General features: G+C 41.5%; 5 protein-coding genes across 7 annotated transcripts; 3 read left to right on the top strand and 2 right to left on the bottom strand.

Moving 5' to 3' along the window:
• The first annotated feature begins 204 nt into the window (after positions 1–204).
• On the top strand, positions 205–2,825 carry LOC128259602 (major facilitator superfamily domain-containing protein 10). The gene is made up of 6 exons (XM_052992156.1): positions 205–875; positions 1,313–1,654; positions 1,710–1,783; positions 2,022–2,197; positions 2,254–2,559; positions 2,615–2,825. Exons 1-6 carry the CDS (start codon positions 438–440, stop codon positions 2,704–2,706), a joined length of 1,428 nt encoding a protein of 475 aa, XP_052848116.1. The 5' UTR covers positions 205–437; the 3' UTR covers positions 2,707–2,825.
• Positions 2,826–3,166: 341 nt separating this feature from the next.
• Positions 3,167–8,228, top strand: LOC128259609 (ras-related protein Rab-11A). 2 transcript variants are annotated; one of them, XM_052992168.1, is made up of 5 exons: positions 3,167–3,269; positions 3,456–3,650; positions 5,703–5,824; positions 6,526–6,874; positions 7,345–8,228. In XM_052992168.1, exons 2-5 carry the CDS (start codon positions 3,611–3,613, stop codon positions 7,476–7,478), a joined length of 645 nt encoding a protein of 214 aa, XP_052848128.1. In that variant the 5' UTR covers positions 3,167–3,269; positions 3,456–3,610; the 3' UTR covers positions 7,479–8,228. The 2 variants fall into 2 exon arrangements, with proteins under 2 accessions (XP_052848128.1, XP_052848129.1); XM_052992169.1 differs by lacking the exon at positions 3,167–3,269 and having other exon boundaries at positions 3,290–3,650.
• A 91-nt stretch (positions 8,229–8,319) lies between these two features.
• LOC128265642 (protein Peter pan) lies at positions 8,320–9,995 on the top strand. 2 transcript variants are annotated; one of them, XM_053001820.1, is made up of 4 exons: positions 8,321–8,713; positions 8,774–9,138; positions 9,197–9,624; positions 9,681–9,995. In XM_053001820.1, the coding sequence occupies exons 1-4, from the start codon at positions 8,384–8,386 to the stop codon at positions 9,956–9,958; spliced, it is 1,401 nt and encodes a 466-aa protein (XP_052857780.1). In that variant the 5' UTR covers positions 8,321–8,383; the 3' UTR covers positions 9,959–9,995. The 2 variants fall into 2 exon arrangements, with proteins under 2 accessions (XP_052857789.1, XP_052857780.1); XM_053001829.1 differs by lacking the exon at positions 9,681–9,995 and having other exon boundaries at positions 8,320–8,713; positions 9,199–9,608.
• LOC128265657 (uncharacterized) lies at positions 9,959–10,949 on the bottom strand. Its single transcript, XM_053001840.1, has one exon. It carries the CDS (start codon positions 10,871–10,873, stop codon positions 10,013–10,015), a length of 861 nt encoding a protein of 286 aa, XP_052857800.1. The 5' UTR covers positions 10,874–10,949; the 3' UTR covers positions 9,959–10,012.
• A 464-nt stretch (positions 10,950–11,413) lies between these two features.
• LOC128256945 (F-box/WD repeat-containing protein 11) lies at positions 11,414–20,252 on the bottom strand. Its single transcript, XM_052987720.1, has 8 exons — positions 19,692–20,252; positions 17,752–17,974; positions 14,554–14,825; positions 14,309–14,488; positions 13,708–14,162; positions 13,250–13,439; positions 13,055–13,190; positions 11,414–12,955 (listed from the first exon to the last, which is right to left on the bottom strand). Exons 1-8 carry the CDS (start codon positions 19,746–19,748, stop codon positions 12,936–12,938), a joined length of 1,533 nt encoding a protein of 510 aa, XP_052843680.1. The 5' UTR covers positions 19,749–20,252; the 3' UTR covers positions 11,414–12,935.
• Between the last annotated feature and the right edge of the window lie 3 nt (positions 20,253–20,255).

The following is a 20,255-nucleotide window of genomic DNA, read 5'->3' as shown; positions in this document are numbered from 1 at the left end:
GAATATAAGCCGTAAATTCGTAAAAATTGTTTAAGCCGAAATATCTTGTGGTATAACCTATTTGTTCCATATATTTGCGCCAATTGTTTGTTAGTAGATATTTAAAAAACGTTTGATAGAAATTTTCAATTTTATTTTTATTTATTTTTGGACTTTACATTTTCCAAAAAGCTTTTTTGATGCACAAATGTAAATCTTCATATTCTATTGCACGTTCAAGCAACAGGTTTGAATGCTTGTCTGAACGTAGTAGACCGCCTGCCATCAGCTGTTGCTTTTTCAACTTTCACTTTGTGTGGCGGTTTTTGGAGCACTTCTTGAGGGGCCAAAAGTTGTCGGTGGAGTTGTGGTACCGTCGATACAGTTATGCTGCAGTAATACCCGTACACGCACGCAATCACGGCATAAGCAAACGCCCAAACTCGGAATAAGCAGACATGGCCGCCCTACGGAGTCGCCACAATGGAACAAGTGCCGTGGAGACGGAGACGGATGGTCCACCCAGCAATCACAACAATAACAATAAGCTGGAAAAGGAAGGATCCAAGAACGGAAAACCGGAGAAGAGTGACCCAATGATCTACATCATATTCGTGTCACTACTCTTCGATTTGCTGGCCTTCACCATTATTCTGCCGCTGCTGCCCTCGCTGCTGGAGTATTACCGCCAGAACGATAGTTCCGGGCTTTATGCTGTGCTCACTGATCGGGTGCGATGGTTCCAGCAGCTCCTCGGTGCTCCGGAGCGTTATATATCGGTGCTATTTGGAGGCTTTCTCGGCTCAATGTTCAGCTTCCTGCAGTTCGTGGCCAGTCCAATCGTCGGAGGACTCTCGGATTACTATGGCCGGAAACCTGTCCTGATGGTTTGTGCGGTAAGAAATCAATGTTTTCGAGTGGTTTAATGTATGACTGACTACCTCCCAATTGAAGTCACCACATTTATTTGTATTTTATGCTAAATTCGAATCTACATATGCGAAAGAGCAGTCGCCTTTCTACTTCAGAATTTTGTGTTTATCTTAAACAGCAGCCCAATTCAAGAAATTTGTAGATATTTACGCCATGATAAGTCAGAAGTACTATATTATTTCCGGCAAAAGAACGCATATTTTAAGCTCTTTTGTTATCGTAGCCAAAAGGAATATCCCGCCTACTTTATAATTTGTTTTTTTATTTAGTTTAATTTATAACAAATAACAGACATGGAAAAAAAAAACATAACAACCATCAAGTCATTCTACGGCAATAAGCAATTTGTAAGCAATATTTCTGTGAACTATATACATTGCAAATCTTTTTTCCTTCCCAGTCTGGCATAGCGCTATCCTATCTGATCTGGGCCTGCTCCAGCAACTTTGCCCTGTTCGTCTTGGCCCGTTTTGTGGGAGGCATCAGCAAGGGAAACATATCGCTGTGCATGTCCGTCATCACGGATGTATCCAGTGTTAAGACCCGGGGGCGGGGCATGGCCCTGGTGGGCGTGGCCTTCTCGCTGGGATTTATTGTGGGTCCCATGATTGGAGCTCTCTTTGCCATTTTCTCGGATAAAAGTGGAGGATCCTGGTTTGTGCTGCCTTCGCTGTTGGCTTTTGGTCTGGCTATCGGAGATCTATTGGTGCTGGGCTGCTGCCTGCGCGAGACTTTGCCCAAGGTTCGACTAAAGTAATTATCCACAAACCATAATACAAAGTTTGACCTTTTCGCAGGAGAAACGTGTTAAGGAGATCTCATCTGCGCTTGCATATGGCCTGCAGTTGCTCAACTTCTCGGCCATATTTAGGTAATTCATTGTTTTAATTAGCATGTCGTCGTGCAAACGTAGTGAGTTCGAACCGGACTTACCGGACTGGTTTGATAGACATTATCGTGCCGGTACTCACGTTTATTTGATAAACGTATCAGTTGACAAACGCCTGTAATGCTTCTGATTAAAAGAAGTTCCGAGGAATAGTGTCCAGCTATCTACGATTATGCCTGGATTGCCAAATCATATTTCAATGTAATACTTGTATTGCCAGATTTGCTGCCATCAAAAATGTGCCCAAGAAAGATATGGAGGCCTTGCGATCCGTAGGCCTGATATACTTCCTGTACCTCTTTCTGTACTCCGGCCTGGAGTTCACCGTCACCTTTCTGATGTACCATAAATTTGGCTACACTTCGATGGATCAGGCCAGGATGTTTTTGACGACGGGTATGGAAATATTGTGAGGTTTTGAAACCTCTATTTAATTGAAAATTATTTTGCAGGTGTCATTATGACTTTGCTGCAGGGTTCAGTTGTTCGTCGTCTACCCGAGGCCAAGATCAAGGGTTATGCCATCTTTAGTCTGTACCTGATTGTGCCCGCCTTCGTATTAGTTGGCCTGGCCGAGGGCAGTCGGATGCTCTACGCCGGCATGACCCTATTTGCAATCTCCACCGCCTTCGCGGTCACCTGCCTGACCACACTCGTGTCCAAGTATGGCAACGATGACCAGAAGGGTTCCGTCTTAGGCATATTCCGCTCCCTGGGAGCCCTGGCTCGTGCTTTGGGTCCCGTAGTGGGCTGCATTGGTAAGGGGAGATGTTTTCTTGATTTTACACCCTCTGAACTCTGTAATCCCTATAGCTTTCTGGTGCGTGGGCTCGAGGATCACCTATATTTCTGGCGGTCTCCTGCTCATTTATCCAGCCTTGGCCTTGCAGCGCGCCCGCATTTAAGTGCAATAAGAACAAAGTAAATTAACCACTTAAGAGATCAACGCAAGTATTAGCTGCACATTATACTTAATTTATTGTTTTATACAAGTATTTTATATTAAAACAAACATACCATTTTATATTTTGTATTCAAAGTAAAAGTGAGTTTTATTTATTGGGCTATTTTTTTTTTATTTAACTTTGCTACTTATGGTCGGCTACTTCTAAAAATTGTAAATTATTAAAGTTTTTAATGTTTGAACTGTTATTATAGTTATATATTTGCTTTTTACGCGTCCAGTTGACATCCCTAAAGCGTGGCGGGAATTACATTACGTGTCGTTTAATTCTACCTCGTTATCGATAGCTTGTGAATACAGATAGCGAATACTTACTCCGGGCTAGCGGAGACACATTTGAGTTTCGCGGCACATACCCTCCGCCAGTAGCGAAGACTCCCTCCGCAGTTAGAGATGGATAAACATCGATGATACCTGCCAAACGTCGATGTTATCGATGACACCTAAACCTACAAGCCGCAGCCAACTTCACTTCGATTAATATTGGGAGTGACTAAGTTTTGTGTAAGAGAAAATTACAAATAAAAGCGCTGAAAGCAGCTTTAATTGCCAAACTAATACCGCACCAGTTGCCGGACGGTTTCTGCTCAAAGATTTTTACGCTGCCGAGCTGAAAACCCAATCGATTTGACCACCAAAATACTGATATACATTTTTCTTTTTCTTTACAACTACAACTGCAAATAAAAGTGTAAAGTGTGTGAGAGCCTACGACAAAACGCATTAAAGAAATCGGCGGCGCGCAGATTATTGGATTTCGTTTAGCACCCGCATATAGAAAAGGACGGAGCTGGATTAGCCAAGGATACCAATCCAGAGAGCGATAGCAAAACAAATTCAGGAAAATGGGTGCAAGAGAAGACGAGTACGATTATCTGTTCAAAGGTAATTATAAACATGACACTAGCCGGTGGTCGAAGTCGAAGATCGTGGAAGAGGCGAAGAAGGAGGAGCAGCATTTCCAGGCTCGCTCCTCTCTCAATTGCACTAATTGAAACTAATTGGAGAATAACAAAAAGTGCACTACAACAGCCCAAAGTTCATGTGCCCGTGTGTGTGTTTCTGTGTGTTTGTGTGATTAATTCCCAAAATAAGTCCAAGAAGTACGCCCCCCGAGTTTGTTGTTGTTGTTTTTGCAGCTGCAGTTGGATGCCCTTTATGTGCTCTCCCGCTCTCTCTCTCTTTGGAGCTCTCTCTCTTCCGGATTGAAGTACGCGTACTTTGCCGTTAACTGTCTGTTTTGTCATTACGATACCGTTGCTCTCGCCACGTTGCATACGAAAGCAAAGGCAAATCGTATTTCTAATCGCTTTTAAAAAGTAGTTTTTCATTGCTTAGCCGTCCACTCATATTCCGTAATTGATTAGATTTCTTATGATTTCTGCACAGCTGGCTTTTGCATTGAATTCTTGTTACTTCTTTTAGTGAGATGAGAGAGCACCTCTCCCGCTCCCAATTTAAAATTTGTGGCACAGTGGAACAAAATCATTATTACAACCCATTTGTCCCATTGTACAGAGAATTTTTTCTGTTTATGCTCAAGGGGTCATCAATTCTCAGTTCTCCTTTGTTTGCTACTACGCCATATGTATATTCGTATTGCGCTTGAAAAACTACAATCACAGCTGAGCAACTGTTGAATGCCATTAATTATAATATAGAACTGGCATCTTTTGTCAAATATTTAAACCCTTATCTGGTTCCGTTTTTGGGTCAAGCATCCAAAAAAAAGTACAAAAACAGACGATATGCATGATTAGGCCACACATTTCACACATAACGATATTAAAAATGTATGACTCACGGAACCTGCCAACAATTGTTGAAGAATTCCACTCGGCGATAAGCACATAATCACATAACCAAAGTGAGCTGTATATTTGGGTTGTTCGAGCCATTCCCCTAGTAAGTAATAGCCGTCGATTACTCCCCTTTTAATTTCTCGTCACATCCGCTTAACTAAGTAATTTCTCTTGAAGATCGTTAGAAACGAAGAGATAGAGAGTAGAAAACGGAGTGACTCAGCGCTCTCGCTGATAAGTGTAACCAGGCTGCTCTCAGCTGTCCACACAGAGAGAAAATGTATACGATATTATGAATAATTTGATTGGTTAAAACCTTAATTTGTTTAATTCTGAAACTAAAATTTAAAAATTGTATCTAAAAACGGTTTACTGAGGCAAAGGCTTTACGTGATCATCTTCGTATTTATTTACCTACTGATATTGTTGTTTTGATTAATATGAAATAATATACAAGGTTGGATTTCTTTTATATTCATTGGCGCATTTCGATTTATTTTGAGCTACTTTTTTTTCTGTGCAGCTACGGAGAGATTGATATTGCAAATAGTGTTTGATGAGTTAATGTTATTTTATTCTGAATGAAATCAATAATATTCAAAAAATGTGTCAAATATAAAAATTATCCAGGATTTGTGCTCCTTAAATTCACACATAATATAAGCTTGATAGATTCTAGCAAAAAAAAATAAAAGATAATCTTGTAGACAAAAAATACAAACAATTTGCTTTCTTTTAAGTAATAGGCTGGTTTTCCAATGATACTGAATAAATGAACAAGTTATCAAACCACTCCCACCCAATTGTTTAATAAATGTTTGCTCTATCGGCAATAAAGTACAATAACACGAACTCCCGAACGTCAACTCCCACAATCATAAAACATTTGTTTCCATGGCCTATGGACTGAAATTCCCCGAGCATAGCGGTTTTATGTACTTGCTGACCTTGGGGCGCCGCGCCAGCAGCAAAAGGAGGACATGACCTAGGCGGGCTACAAGTCACACTCCTGGCCTGCCGTAAAACACAAACTACTGGCTGAAACACACACCCACATATATTATGCAACTTGGGATCTTTCGATTATCCAATGCCAATGTCGCCAGCGTCACTAATGCTCTCTAATCCTTTGCAGTTGTCCTTATCGGTGACTCGGGTGTTGGTAAAAGTAACTTGCTCTCACGTTTCACGCGCAATGAATTTAATTTGGAGTCCAAGTCGACGATTGGCGTTGAGTTTGCAACGCGCAGCATAGAGGTGAGTACAAGGCGGAAAAGTATGAGATGGAGTGGGGTTTGGAAAAATACCACCCACTGAGTGGGTCACGGAGAACTTGCGTGTGCGTTTTGCAGGGAGGGCGCGTAGTGATGGCATCTATCAGAAAATGGGGGGAAAACTTACGTTCAATTTCAGTAAGTGTCTGAGAATTTCACTAAATAAAGGATTGCCAATTGGTGTCCTTGCATAACTTATGGAGCAATCCTGCGGGGAAAAGCTAAATGTTGACATAATACTTGCCACTTAAACGAAAAAAGTCACTAAAATAAAACCAATTTATTGAATTCTTATATTTTTCTGACATGAAAGGTCATTAAAATTCATTATTATTTTTAAATTTAAATCATACGTTCTTTTAAATATTTTTGCAAGCAATTTGAACTATGTTAAGATTAAGCTAAGTTGTTGTCCAGTAGCCAAATGAAAGAAAGTATCAAGGGGCATTTGGCTCGGTTAAAACTAAATTATTCAACTGACGTCAGAATTGGGTACCCAAATGTCCCATTGGTAATATCCCCATGGACTCTAATTTGTACCTAGCTGCTGACATCACTATGTTGAGTTTTTATATTGATTTTCAAAGCAAAAGCACCACAAGTCTAACTTGGCGAAATTGCCAATTACTGTCACTATTCTAATGTTCTTCCTTTGTTTCAACTTATTTTGTCTACCCGACACAGGTCGATGGAAAAACAATTAAAGCGCAAATCTGGGATACGGCCGGCCAGGAGCGTTATCGAGCCATCACCTCTGCCTACTATCGCGGTGCCGTGGGAGCCCTGCTCGTTTATGACATTGCCAAGCATTTGACTTACGAGAACGTGGAGCGGTGGCTGCGGGAGCTGCGCGACCACGCGGACCAGAACATCGTCATTATGCTGGTGGGCAACAAGTCCGACTTGAGGCATTTGCGATCCGTGCCCACGGACGAGGCGAAACTGTTTGCCGAGCGCAACGGCTTGAGTTTCATAGAAACCTCGGCCCTAGACTCGACGAACGTTGAAACGGCATTCCAAAACATACTCACAGGTGAGTCCTTCATCTGAAGATTCTTCAGCTTAATGTAGCAATTACCTTAATTCTATTAATAGGCAGTCAATTCTATTGTATCAAAAATAATTTTAAACATATCCTTAAGTGGCATATAAGAAACGCTTTATTTTAACGGGGAGTTTCCTTGTTTTCAAATCCACTCATTTATGTTGTAGTTATTATCTATTTGAAAATTATTTATTTTTTACATACATATTAAAGGGTATATTTTTAATCTTAAATTTAAAATTTTGTAAGTTCAAATTCAAACATGAAAAAAAGTTATGCTTATAAAAACATTTTTAAACTGGTTCCTGGAAGTCAAAAAAACCAAAAAAATGTGTCATCTAACTTAACACTAGTTGTTGAAATCCAAAAAGTAATGGTAATGAGAAATCTTTTTGAGGGATATTAAAAAAGTGTTGCAAGTGAAGATTGACTAACAGATTCCTTTTTTCGGTTTTCAGAGATCTATCGCATTGTGTCGCAGAAACAGATCAGAGATCCGCCGGAAGGTGATGTCATTCGTCCGTCGAATGTGGAGCCCATCGACGTAAAGCCGACGGTTACCGCTGATGTGCGCAAGCAGTGCTGTCAGTGACCGCCCCAAGCAACTTTCGCTATCCCCCGCAACCGCCAGAACAGCAACATAAACAGAAGCAACAACAATTACAACTACAACAACAGCAGCAGCAGCAACAACTACAAGATCAGAAGCAGCGAATATCTGATGGACCGCATAAGATGTTTTTGTGTTTTTCAGTCACAGTTTGTCATATGTGCATAAATTGATAAATCAAATCAACACCACCACCACCAACAGCAGCAACAGAATCGAAAACAACATCCGGCTGTAGTTAACTGCGGTTTAAACTGAAGTTTTATATATACAGATTTAAAGAGTATCGCATAAATCGATCGCCGTTGAAAGAAAGAAAGCAAGCAAAACTAAACACTCCAAATTCAGTTTAAGCTGTAGAACTATAATTTATATAAATATACATATATGCTAATATTAAAAATATTAATATTATTAATTTTTCGCAACATAAATATATAGTTGTAATTTTCGAGATAAACAACAAACATCCGGAAATATTCGATTATGATGCAATTTATATTCGCAACACTGCAGCTCGGCGTAAGCAATTTTGCGGAATTTCTTTTTCAGTTTTCACTATTACATTTTAAACAATTGGCCACTAAATAAAATAAAATTTGTCTAAAACTAGCTGATAAAGAGAAATCAAACAAGAACAGTTGTAAAACTTTAAATGCATGAATGAAACGAAAAAACATCATTTGTGTTTGCTATGTTAAGTGTGATTAAATAAATATAATTTAAACAAAAGGAAGTTGAAAGGGTCTTGATTTGGAGGGAAAAAGTTTTAAATGAAAATAGAGTGACCAGAGGGGCCGGTTTCAGCGCGGAAGGTATTTCCCGCATATGCGACCACACTGATCTTAACACGTGCGGCAGGAAAGTGGAGAAAGAAACACAAAAACATGGGCGGCAAAAAGAAAGTGCATCCAAAGACGCGTACGGCGGCCTTTAAGGCCAGCGAGCCGAGTGAAATTGTGGAGGCGCCGCACTCCTTCGTCATCCACCGCGGCCTGACCTGTCCGTACATTACGGATCTCACCCTGGACTTCCGCCGCATCATGGAGCCCTTCACGGCCAGCAACTTGCGCGAGAAGCGGATGAACCGCATCAAGGACTTTGTCAGCCTGAGCAGCTTCTTCCACGTCTCGCACATGGGCATCTTCAACAAGGCCTCCACACAGCTGTCCTTCAAAGTGGTTCGTCTGCCGCGCGGTCCTTCCCTGACTTTCAAGGTAGTATGTTTACGCTTAGTTAAACGCATTTCATAACACAGGTGTTAAATCCTCAAACAGGTCCACCAATTCACCCTGTCCAGGGATGTGATCTCGTTGAGCAAAAAGCAGATGATCGACAACGACCACTTCAAGCACGCTCCTTTGGTCATCATGAACAACTTCAGTGGCGATGGCAAGCACCTGAAGCTGATGGCCACCACGTTCCAAAACATGTTCCCCTCCATCAACCTGGCCCAGGTGAACATAGGCACCATCCGTCGCTGTGTCCTCTTCTCGTACAATCCGGAAACGAAGCTAGTCGAGATGCGACACTACTCCGTGCAGGTGGTGCCCGTGGGTTTGAAGCGAGCGGTCCAGAAGATAGTCAAAGGCACAGTACCCAATCTGGGCAAGTGCAACGAAGTGGTGGATTTTGTGACAAAGTAAGGAGCAGCCCCGATATGCCCATTTCATCCATTAATTTACCTGCATCTTTTCCAGAGATGGCTATGCCTCCGAATCAGAGGCCGAGGACGACGAACAGTCACATGTGGTCCTGGCGCAAACGCTCAAAAGCAAGGGCAACCTGGAGGACAACAAGAGTTCCATCAAGCTGCACGAGATCGGACCGCGCCTAACCTTGCAGCTCATCAAAATAGAGGAGGGCCTCCTGACCGGCGAAGTTCTTTACCACGACCATGTGGTCAAGACGGAGGACGAGAAGGAAACCACGCGCAAGCTCGTGGAAAAGAAGCGAAAGCAGAAGGAGCAACGTAAGAAGGAACAGGCCGAGAATCGGGCTCGCAATCTGAAACTTAAGAAAGACGAAAAGTGGGCAGCCAAGCGCGCGGCGGAGGGACGCAATGACAGCGATCCCGAGGACGATGCGGAGTACTACAAAGAGGAAGTGGGCGAGGATCCAGATGAAGGTGAGTTGCCACATGGATCTCGGACTAGAACAAAAGTATAAATATTCTCATTGCAGAACTCTTCAAAATGGAAGAAAAGTCCTCTCGCAAGAGACCCAACCTGACCGGTGGCATGAAATACAAGAACAAGCGAGCTAAGCTGGATCCCAAAGACAAGGATAACAAGCTTGAACGCAGGGATAAGTTTGACCGCAAGGATAAGTTTGACCGCAAGGACAAGTTTGACCGAAAGGACAGGAAGAACAAGTTCGACCATAAAAACAAAAAGGACAAGTTTGACCCCAAGAATAGGAGGGCCAAGTTCGACCACAAAAAGAGTAGGAAATCAAAGTAGTACATTAAACATAGGCTATTTTATAAACTGACATAAAGATGTTATCAATGGGAACTAGCTGAACATGCGCTGCACCACCTCCTTGTAATGGGCGTTACTATCCTTCCAGCTGGCCGCTATGTTGTCGCGCAGTTTGCTGAACTCTCGCTTCTCCTCGTAGTTGGGCAACCGCTCGATCGTAGCCTGCGCCTTGGCGAACTCTTTCAGGTGGTAGTAGGCCAGCGCCCGCCGGTAGATGCCCTTCTCGCTGGGACCCTCCTCCGTCTCCACGAACTGCGTGTGGTAGATGACGTGCTCGTAGCGCTTCTCCTGCAGCAGACAGGCCGCCAAGTTGGTCTGTATCTGGATGAAAAGCGTCTCCACCTCTTGACCGTTGATGCCATTCGTCTTCTTGGTCAGTTGGTTGAAGGGTTTGTAGGTGATCAGCAGCTTGGCGGCCCGCACAAAGTAATCAAAGGCAAATTTCGGGAACGTTTTGAAGGTGGCCACGCCGCTCTCCTTGAGGCGCAGTGCCACCTTGTAGATCTGAGCAGCGTCCAGCTTCTCCACTTGCGTGTTCTTCACAATCCTCTCCAGCTTTAGTTCAAACTCAATTATTTCGCCGGTTTTGCTTGTGATGCTGCAAGCTGCCGTTTCGCCGGGAACAAGTTGCTGCAGGAGGAGCTCTACATAACAGTCCACTGCGGTCAGACTGGTGCCCATTTCCAAGCTGTGTAGTTGGGGATACTTTGAGGACTCGTCGCTGGACAAGTACTTGCTAGGTCGTCCGCCCAAGTTGGCGCACTTATTGTTGACACTGAACTCCACCGTGCTGACTGTCGTAGGTTTTTCCATTTCGGTAAACTGAACGTCCAGTACCTTCTTGGCCAGACCTCGGCTCTTGTCCTCCCACTCTGTGCCCACGTACCAGTCCATTTTGGAGGAATTACAACAAAGAAAGCTTAAGGAACTTGGAAATGTGTTAGGACGGTGTTACCAGGTGACCTTAATACTTTTCCTCCAAATATTTGCCTATAGCAAAAAATACCGCGGAAAAATACTTCACTCACATACATTTTTAAAAATCATGGCGCGCAATCTTAATATTTTGAGTTCCCATTCGAAAGATTTCAAAAAAAGACATCAGTTATAAACAAAAAATTACAATTTTAAAAATCGGATGTAATAAGAGAATTGCCAGTTCAGGAAAGCTTAAGCTTATTCCCTACATGAACATAACTTAGTATCTTAATTTTAAAAATTAAAATTTAGAATAATTATAAGTATAAAACAATTTTATAAAGGCTTAAGCAATCATCGGGGTAACTATTAATTAAAGTAAGTTTATTCCCTCCTTAACGGAGGGAAAAATTAATTTGAGAAAAATTATAAACCTTCGATGACCAAGAATCCATTCCACAAAGGGATTGTTTGGCGTACTGGGAACCCCCCAAATAAATCAAAAATGGCAACGAATTAGCATTTATACACAATTTATTATTATTTCTAGTTATCTGTTACCTATACTAAGCCCTTCGCGCATTTGCAGTTGCTCGGCCATCGTTTAACAAGCTGCACTCTTTCCACTAACAGTTTTACATATTCCGGAGTATGTGTTCATATTTTATAAACTTTTTGTTAAAGTAAAACGTTATGTACATACATTAGTTAACGCGGAAGCGGCGATCGTGATCCAGATCAAGTATAGCATTGGAACTTAACTTACAAATAGCAATACATATAGTAAAAATCCATTGATCACAATCAACGAACTGTATACATATAAATATATTGATGAATCTTCCTGGAAATTTGCTATTTTCTACACAAAACTATATCTAGGATCTATAGTTATCGTTGATCAATCAAAGAATAGGTTATATATTGCAGTACAATGGATTAATTTTGTATTTATCTTCACTCGAAAGATTTGTAACTACCAATTGCAGACACTGCTTGTGTCGTTCTTAACACAATAACTTTTAATTTAAATTATTTGTATTTGGGTAACTTAGATTACAATTGCCAATAAAATACTAGGCTTAAATTTAACTTTACAATTAACACAAACATTAGGCAATAGGCATATAAAATAGGTTACAAATGTGCAATGCGAACCGAAAATGATGCTTTGCCAATTTCAATGAAGCGACTCTAACTAACATTTATGCTAAAGACTGATTCCTCTGGCCGCTTTGCAGATTCCTCCTGCGAAAATGTTCCAAGCCATTTCACAATATTCCTTTTTTTTAAGGCGGCAGCTGCCTCAACGCGATGCTTGTGTATTTGAGCTAAAGAAACACTTAAAGTAACGCCGGATCGATCCAACGATCCCAGGCGCGATTCAAAGACTGACCCTCAATTAGCATTACAGCGCCTAAATAACTAATACATAGTTTCTTTTAATGTTTATGTTTTCTTCTGTTTCATTTTCATTCGTACATGACAAACCTAACAGCCAGTTTTGCGAAAATATTTATATAATTTGTATATGCCTTTTGCATTTATTGTTTGTTTGCTTTATAACTTCATTTAATTCATATTATGCGTGTATTTTGTGTGGGTGTTTGTGTGTGTGCGGATGTATTGTGTTGTGTGGTGTAGTGTAGTGTAGTATGTGTAGTGTTGTGTGCGATTGTAATATAGACGCTCAGAGATCGCTTTATCTTGGGTTCAACATAGTTTTTAAATAGACGAGTCGCAATGCTGTATATGCTGTTAATGCTGGCTAAAAACCATTCACTCTTCATTCATCATAATCGTTTATATTCTCAACATCTACTTCAAAATCCAGGTCATCGGATTCCGGATCCGACCCGGAACCGGTGACGGAGCCCGAACCACCAGCATCCCGATGCCTAACATATCCCCCCATAAACGCCCCAGCATCATCTCTAGATTCCTCCTCGTAAAACTCGCCATCGTCCTCGTCATCATCCTCCTCGTCTTCGCTCGACGATTGTAGATGTAACTCACGCAGCTGCCGTTGCACAAAATGTTAATGTTCCATCAGGGCCGCTATAGCAACAGCATCAAGCGCAAAAGAAAATCAGAAAACAAAACGAAACCGTTATGCATAATTCAAGAGATCAATGAGGTGAAAGTTTCTTTTCTTACGTGACGGTGTGCGTCCGGTCTTGTTCTCATTGGGTGTAAAATTTAGAAAGTCCCAAATCAAAATTGTATCATCGTGCGAGCTGCTCACAATCTGGAACTCATCGAATTGCAAACGAAAAACGCGACCAGTATGTTCCTAAAAGGGTTTACCACAAGGGTTAGACAAAAGGGGAAATGACCAAGTAGGTGACTCACCACAAGTGTGTTCAGACAAAGAGTATTGGAGGCTGCTCTCGGATCCAAGGCGGCCACCAAATCCCACACCTTGATCTTGCCATCGTAAGCGCCGCTGACGATTCGTTTCGTGTCGAAACGGATGCAGCGAACCAATTCCTCATGCCCCTCCAGGACTCGTAAACAGGCACCGCACTCAATGTCCCAAAGTCTGAAAACAAGCAAAACAGCAATCTTAAGTTAATGCCGATTGGAAACACCCGGCTAGAAATTATAAAAGTAACAATTTGTAAGCATTTATAACCCTAATATTTAAATGACATTAAATATTAATGCTTTCAAGACATTAACTAATGTAAAATAATGAAATAAACATATTAATCACTCGGCTTTAACTGCTGCTACTACTAATCTAAACATTCACCAATGGCTGTTCACTTATCATTTATCACTTATCTGGTTAAATGCACACCGATTACCTTATGGAATTGTCTGAGCTGCCACTGACCACCAGGCGATCTCTGTACTGCAGGCAGGCAATGCCACGTTTGTGGCCATTCAAGGTGCGCACGAATTCACAGCTCGAGGTGGACCAGACCTTGATGGTGCGATCTCCGCTGGCGGATACAATGTACTTCTCATCGAAGTCCACCACATTGACGGCAGCTCGGTGGCCGACGAGAACGCGGCGCAGCGTAATCTCGCTGGGCGAGGTCATGTCCCAGACGGCGATGGAGCGATCCTTGGAGCAGGTCACCATCATTCCGTTGTTAAAGCGCAAGTGCAGCACCGCCTCGCAGTGGTGGATGAGTGTGTTGACCATCTCGCCGGTGTTGACATCCCACACGCGGACTGTGGAATCGCTGGAGCCACTGATGATCACCTTGTCGTCGTACTGCAGGCACAGCACCGATCCAGTGTGGCCAATGAGGGTCTGCAAAACAAATGAGAAATAAATAAATAAGTAAGCAAATCTACAATATCTTGTAATAGAATCTAAAACATTTATTTGTTTTAATTTAGTTTTACTAACATTAAGGCTTATTTTTATGTTGTTTTTTATCTTAGACCGGCACCTACCTTAACGCACTGCAAATCCGTACGATCCCAGATCTTGATGGTGTTGTCCCTTAGCCCGGAAACAATCTTGCCATCATCGTACTGCAGGCAATAGACACCCTTCGAATTCTCGGACCGACAATTAATGCGCCGCAGCATGTGGCGACCAGTCCGCCAGTTATTCTCTATGCTGTCAATGTCCTGAAACCATAAAATGTAAGATTAAGTTGACTGATTGTAATCAGCACAATTCGGTGACAACTCACATTCATTATCTTGGGGAACAACTCGCGATGGAATGAGTGTGGCCGCTGGGTCTGGCCCGGTCTTGGCTTAAAGAGGTACTGCATCCAATTACGCCGCTCGGCCAATCCGCGCCACAAGGAATCTGTGCGCACCTTGCGTTCGATGAGCTTCTTCCAGAGCATGCCCTCGGAGATGACGCGTAGCCATTCCTTGCAGACCAGCTCGGCCGATTTGAGCGATTCGGCATCCAAGTACGACAAAATGTTCTCTGCGATGTGATCCAGACCCTTGACTGCAGGTGATAGGAGATAATATCATTTAATAAGTGTAAATCCCATGAAGCTGTGAATATATTAGTTCGTGACTTAGTATCTCTATAGACAAGTTTATGACTAAAACAGCTATTTATAGTTGACACCCAGTTATCTCTCGTACGACACATGGCAAATTTGCAATCAGATATGATGTGGAGCAACCGTAGCTGCTACTGCTCTTGTCAGACACCTATTCAACCTACAACCACCTACAACCCAACCCAATCAAATTCAATGCAGTCCAACCACATCAACAGACTTTAACTGCGAGACGAAGAAGAGGCAAAATGATGCACCTAACGGCATTTAAATGCACTTAGCCCAGTAAGTGGGAGTGGGAGTGGCTGTGGAAGAGGCGCAACCAATAGACCGGCATATTTACATGTGTCATGGCAAGGAGTGGTTGGGTTTGGGTGTTCTCACCGGGTGAGGTGTGGGTGGCGACATCCACATCCACAGGCACGTCTCCATCTGCATTGACAACCCGACTGAATGGGCCAAGTCATAGTCTGAAGTGCATGCGAGTATTCACTGTTCGCTGTTCGCAGCTTTTGCCAAACACAATTAAAAATGTGCATAACTCGCAGTGGCAGGCAGGCGCAGGCTGTTTGGCGGGCGGCAACGATTTGGCTCAAGTTGTTTGCCGTCGCCGCCAACTAACGGTTGTAAGAGTGTCTATCCGTCTGTGAATCCGTCCCTCCGTCGGTCGCTGTGTCGGCCTGACTGTCCCCCCCCCCGGTTAGCTGCCTTTGAAGTGCATTACAATGTAAATGGAGGAGACAATGTTGCCTACTTTCAACTCTTTTTCTTTCCTAGAACAATCAGTGATGCCAACGAATCGTTACAACACGGAGAAAACAGGAAATGTTTACAGGGTAGACAAGAGTAAATCGAAAGCCATTTTCTTAGAGAATAATATGTAATTAATAAGCTTGTTTCTACTACTTTTACTACTATTACTATTTTTTTTTTTAAATGTTTATTATAAATATTTATTTAACCATTTTTTGTAATGAAGTTTAAGTTTAAGGCAGTTACTAACTCAATATTTTAAATATAATATTATACATGCCAATTAAGTAGTAGGTATATTATTTGCCCGTTCTTCATAAGATACTAACGCACTGTCTAGAAAAAATACAAACAGGCATAGCTTACAGCCATAATGGACAAGGAGGACATGCTGGGGATTAAGCCAACGGAAACATCCGACGATTTCCTCAAAGAACTTTTTCCAGACTGGTAATTCAAGGAAAGAAAGGCTTACAAATTAAAGCGACTTTTCTACAAAGACAATTATAACATACATATACATATGTACATGTATATATGAACTCTATAGCCATTCAGCTGGCAATCAGAGACGCAACGAACAAACCTCAAGGGAAAGCAAAATAAATATAAACAAATAGAAAAATTATGTAAACTAATGCCCTTGCAAAGGCTAGAATTGCACGCACAGATTTTTGTTGACTACTTGAGTCATCGATATGATCACGTATTAATGCATTGGTAATCGATGTGCTCGCTTATTCACATACTCCGAGTCATTGTAAACCTGTTTATCAATAGCAAAAACATCCAATAAACACCCTATAACTTGGCCAACAGTTTCGTTATTAGTTAATAACATCTGTTAGCCGACAATCAATGGCAAAATCGATTCACATTTTCTTATGAATAATATAAAAGGTTCGCTTCGGCTGGCTTTCGTTCTGTTTGTGTTCCGGTAAAGCGCGTTTAATGGAAGCAACGACCTTTCAGTCAACAGCCAACAGGCAACAGCCTAAAGCGCTTGGCCCTGGCCCACCCACTGTCTCCTCTCGCTGGAAACATGCCCGGCAACAATTCGGAGCAGAAAGGGTGTAGGTCGGGGGACGCGGAACGAATTGAATCGCACTGAGTTCTGAGCGGGATTTACCTTTCATGTTGTTCAACTTTGTACCTGCCGTTTATTATTGTTTTAGCTATTGCGTGTCTAGAGATTAAACTTGGCTTCTGTGCTCTATTCGCTGCTTAACATGGCTAAGATTTTGCTGTGGTGGAGTTGTTTTTAGGTTCTATTTTGGGAGAAAAGCGCGAGCGTGGGATTTTCACTCTGGTGGCTGCTATCGCTTTCTTATCAACGGTTGCCAGTTGGTTTCTTGACCATCTGGGAGTACTGACCTCCCATACAACGTGCGATGTTGATAACGCCTGTGTGTTCGTAAGTGACGTATTTTTAGTATTAATAAAATTATTAATTAATAAATTACACACACTTTAAACCTTTATCTTTTTGATGGGTAATATTCAAGCCTTAAGAAGTTTTCTTTATAGACTGTAAAAGCTCCACTCAACTGTAAAAATCTTTTGCATCTTCAGTAATCACCTTAAATTAGTTCTTGAAGCGTAACTATAATTATAAGATACAATAAATAACAGAACAATAATAACACCCCTTAATCTGCACTAGAAGATATTTATAGAATTAAACACTAGGTATGTTCAATCCACTTGATATGCCTTCTTACTTTCAAACTTTACTGACTAGACTGATGACAATTTATAGTTATTAATATATTATGGAGAATTTGATATGAGTATTATTAAATTGGAAACATCTAAGAATTTATAATTTACTGGAACCCATTTTTGACTCAGTTCTAAATACATGTTGTGTTTAATTGTCATAATTGAGGAGAGATATAATTTAAATGTTTTTCTTGATAAGGTTTCTGTCTAATTTGTGGTAATACCCGATAGGTGTTACTAGATAATTACTAGGGAAAACTGTTAAAGTCCAATTGACATCAACAACAAAAAGATTCTATAATTCTCAGAAAACGTTATTAAAGAACCAGACCCGTGCGTGAATTGCTCACTTATTTCATAGACTGAAATGTATTAGATATCGGCACTCACTTGGCAGCAATGTGATAAAGTCCCTCTGGAGCATCGGCTTGAGATAGGCATTGATCTGACCGTGCTGATAGTGGCACATGCGCGACAGCAGCTGCTCCACAAAGTCCACCTGTCCCGACTCGCTCCACTGGGTGAAGTACTGAAAACAGAGATCCCGCTCCGTTTGGTAGGTGGGCGAGGAGTCTTTCTTGCGCACTGGGTCGTACAGCATAGTGGTTGTGAACTGTACGGGGAAAATGGGAGGGAGAAACATAAGGGGAAATTAATTATGAGATTGCATTTGTTTGGTTTGTCGGGGCGATGATACAATGTTTGCTGCTTGGATGTCAAGGAGCGATCGTTAAAACTGAAAAAGTAGGTAACTGCGGGTTGTGCAACTTTTCTTTATTTTAGGCAAGTGACGACCCAAACTGGGGGCTTACAATTAGGCAATTAGTCTCGACTCCGCTACGAGTTTCTTTCTACTCAAAATTTTCTCGTTTTGTTTTTATTAGGCGGCGAAAGAGTTTGCAAAGCGGATTTCTGAAAAAAACCTGACGACTAGCAACACAGGCAGATCATTCACACGAAACAGTTTATAAATAATAATTGTATCGTTGTTTATTTGGTGTTCCATCCTCATTATGCGCATTCTAAATATAGACATTCCCATTGATGGCCAATGAGATCGCCACGAACCCCATTAATCAAACGTCATCAATTAAATGCTAAAGATCTCAGCAAACAAATTCGAGTAACGTAATCAAAGCAGACTATCGAGTGTGAGTGATTTGAGTAATTAAGTTAACTGCAATGCCAGCAATGCGAAAACCTTGCGTATTAACACTATGTGCGAGCATAGTAAGTGTTGTATATAAGCATTCGGTTCGGTTGCCTTAATTTAATTGCCATATTATGGTTTTTTGTGAGCTTTAGTTGTTTGCCTTTGCCTGGTAACTTTGAGCTAATATGAAGGATGCCACAGTTTGCTCTGGCTACAAATTTTTCAGTCGAATTTAACAAGTTCTGTTGGTAATAAGAAGTATCTGTAATTCGAAGATTCTATAGCGACGCTCAGTGAACTGACCTTAAATATTTATGCTTGTTCCAATTTTTTGTAATTACTCCTTAGATGTAGGTCATTTTGTTTTGAGTGTATAATTTTGTTTAACAGCAAGTTATGATTTTAGTTTAAAAGTGTTTTATTGGCCATAAAACATATATAATTACGAAAGTTTAACTGTATATTAAAGATTTATCCAAGAAGCAGATTATCAGATTCAACCTTGATTCCCTCAAAATCAAGCCAAATGACTCAAGCTAAACTTTATTGCTTGACGAGCAAAAAAATTAAAAATAAAAAACAATTTTTCGGCATATTGCTTAATGGTTTTGCGGGAACTGACCTTCAGTAAGCCGCCTGTCACATTTAACTCCATAACTATAGCCGTACAATAAAATAAATACTGATTGAAATGTACACGGCCGCAACAAAGTGTACTTTGTGTAAGGTTTTTGTTATTAATTGTGTAAACAAACTCGAGGCCAATTAACGAAATATCTGAAATCTGCTATTGGACCACCAAAAATCGGAAATTGGGGGATATATAGAGACGGATGTTTGGACCAAGGGGATGGTGAAAAATGTGATGATGATGATGATGCTGGCGATGAATAATTAGGCTAATGCCTCTGAATCCGCCAAAGTTTAAGGTTATAGCCTATAGGCTAGGCGACAGTGTCCGAATTTAATAGAGTGCACGAGTGCAAAATCTGTAGTATATACGAAAATAAAGCACTAGTACACGCACACAACCGTGATATATAGGTGGCGCAACTGTGTGTGCGTACGTGTGTGTGTGGAGGCGACACCTTGGGCTTTATGTACTTGGTAATTCATATGTTGGGTATATAACTAGGCAGCAATTGCGCTTAAACTAAGTAACTGGGCAAAAACTCACGGCCTGTGCATTGGAGTTGGTTTCGTCCATTATTTTGTCAGTCTCCATTTTCATCATTGTGTTGTTTGTGTGTTTGTAGAGTTTGCTGGCTCGTCTTTTCTCTCTCTGGCTCCCGCTATCTTTTGGATGTGTTCCGTCGCACTCACACTGACGCACCACGTAGGGCTTTTCGCTGACTTTTCGATTACACGGTTTGCAAATCGCCTTTCGTTCTTAATTTCTTATAATTTTTAGCTCAAAAGAAAATTACAATTTGCCTCGTCTCGTTGTCAGTATGACCACAGGCGGGATGCGCGAAAACGGCGAGCGCGAAGTGGAAACTCAACACGCCGAAGAACGACACCAATTGTGTGAATCTGTTTTGCAAGTCATTATTTTTGCTGCTCCTGCCTGCTTGCACTTGTTTGTAGTTTGTTTTTTTTTAGTTCGCGCAACTGCACCGCACGAACTTTTCCCACGGAAAATTATATTTTTCACGAGCTTCCGCCCAAAAATACTCTACCACCAAGCGACTGAAGATGTGTGTTATCTATATCGATAGCTGTCTGGCGGCAGCCGGTCACA

This window comes from Drosophila gunungcola, chromosome 3R, assembly GCF_025200985.1.
Source record: "Drosophila gunungcola strain Sukarami chromosome 3R, Dgunungcola_SK_2, whole genome shotgun sequence".
NCBI lineage: Eukaryota > Metazoa > Arthropoda > Insecta > Diptera > Drosophilidae > Drosophila > Drosophila gunungcola.
The sequence above is the reverse complement of the archived record's forward strand: the minus strand, read 5'-3'. Positions and strand labels throughout refer to the sequence as shown.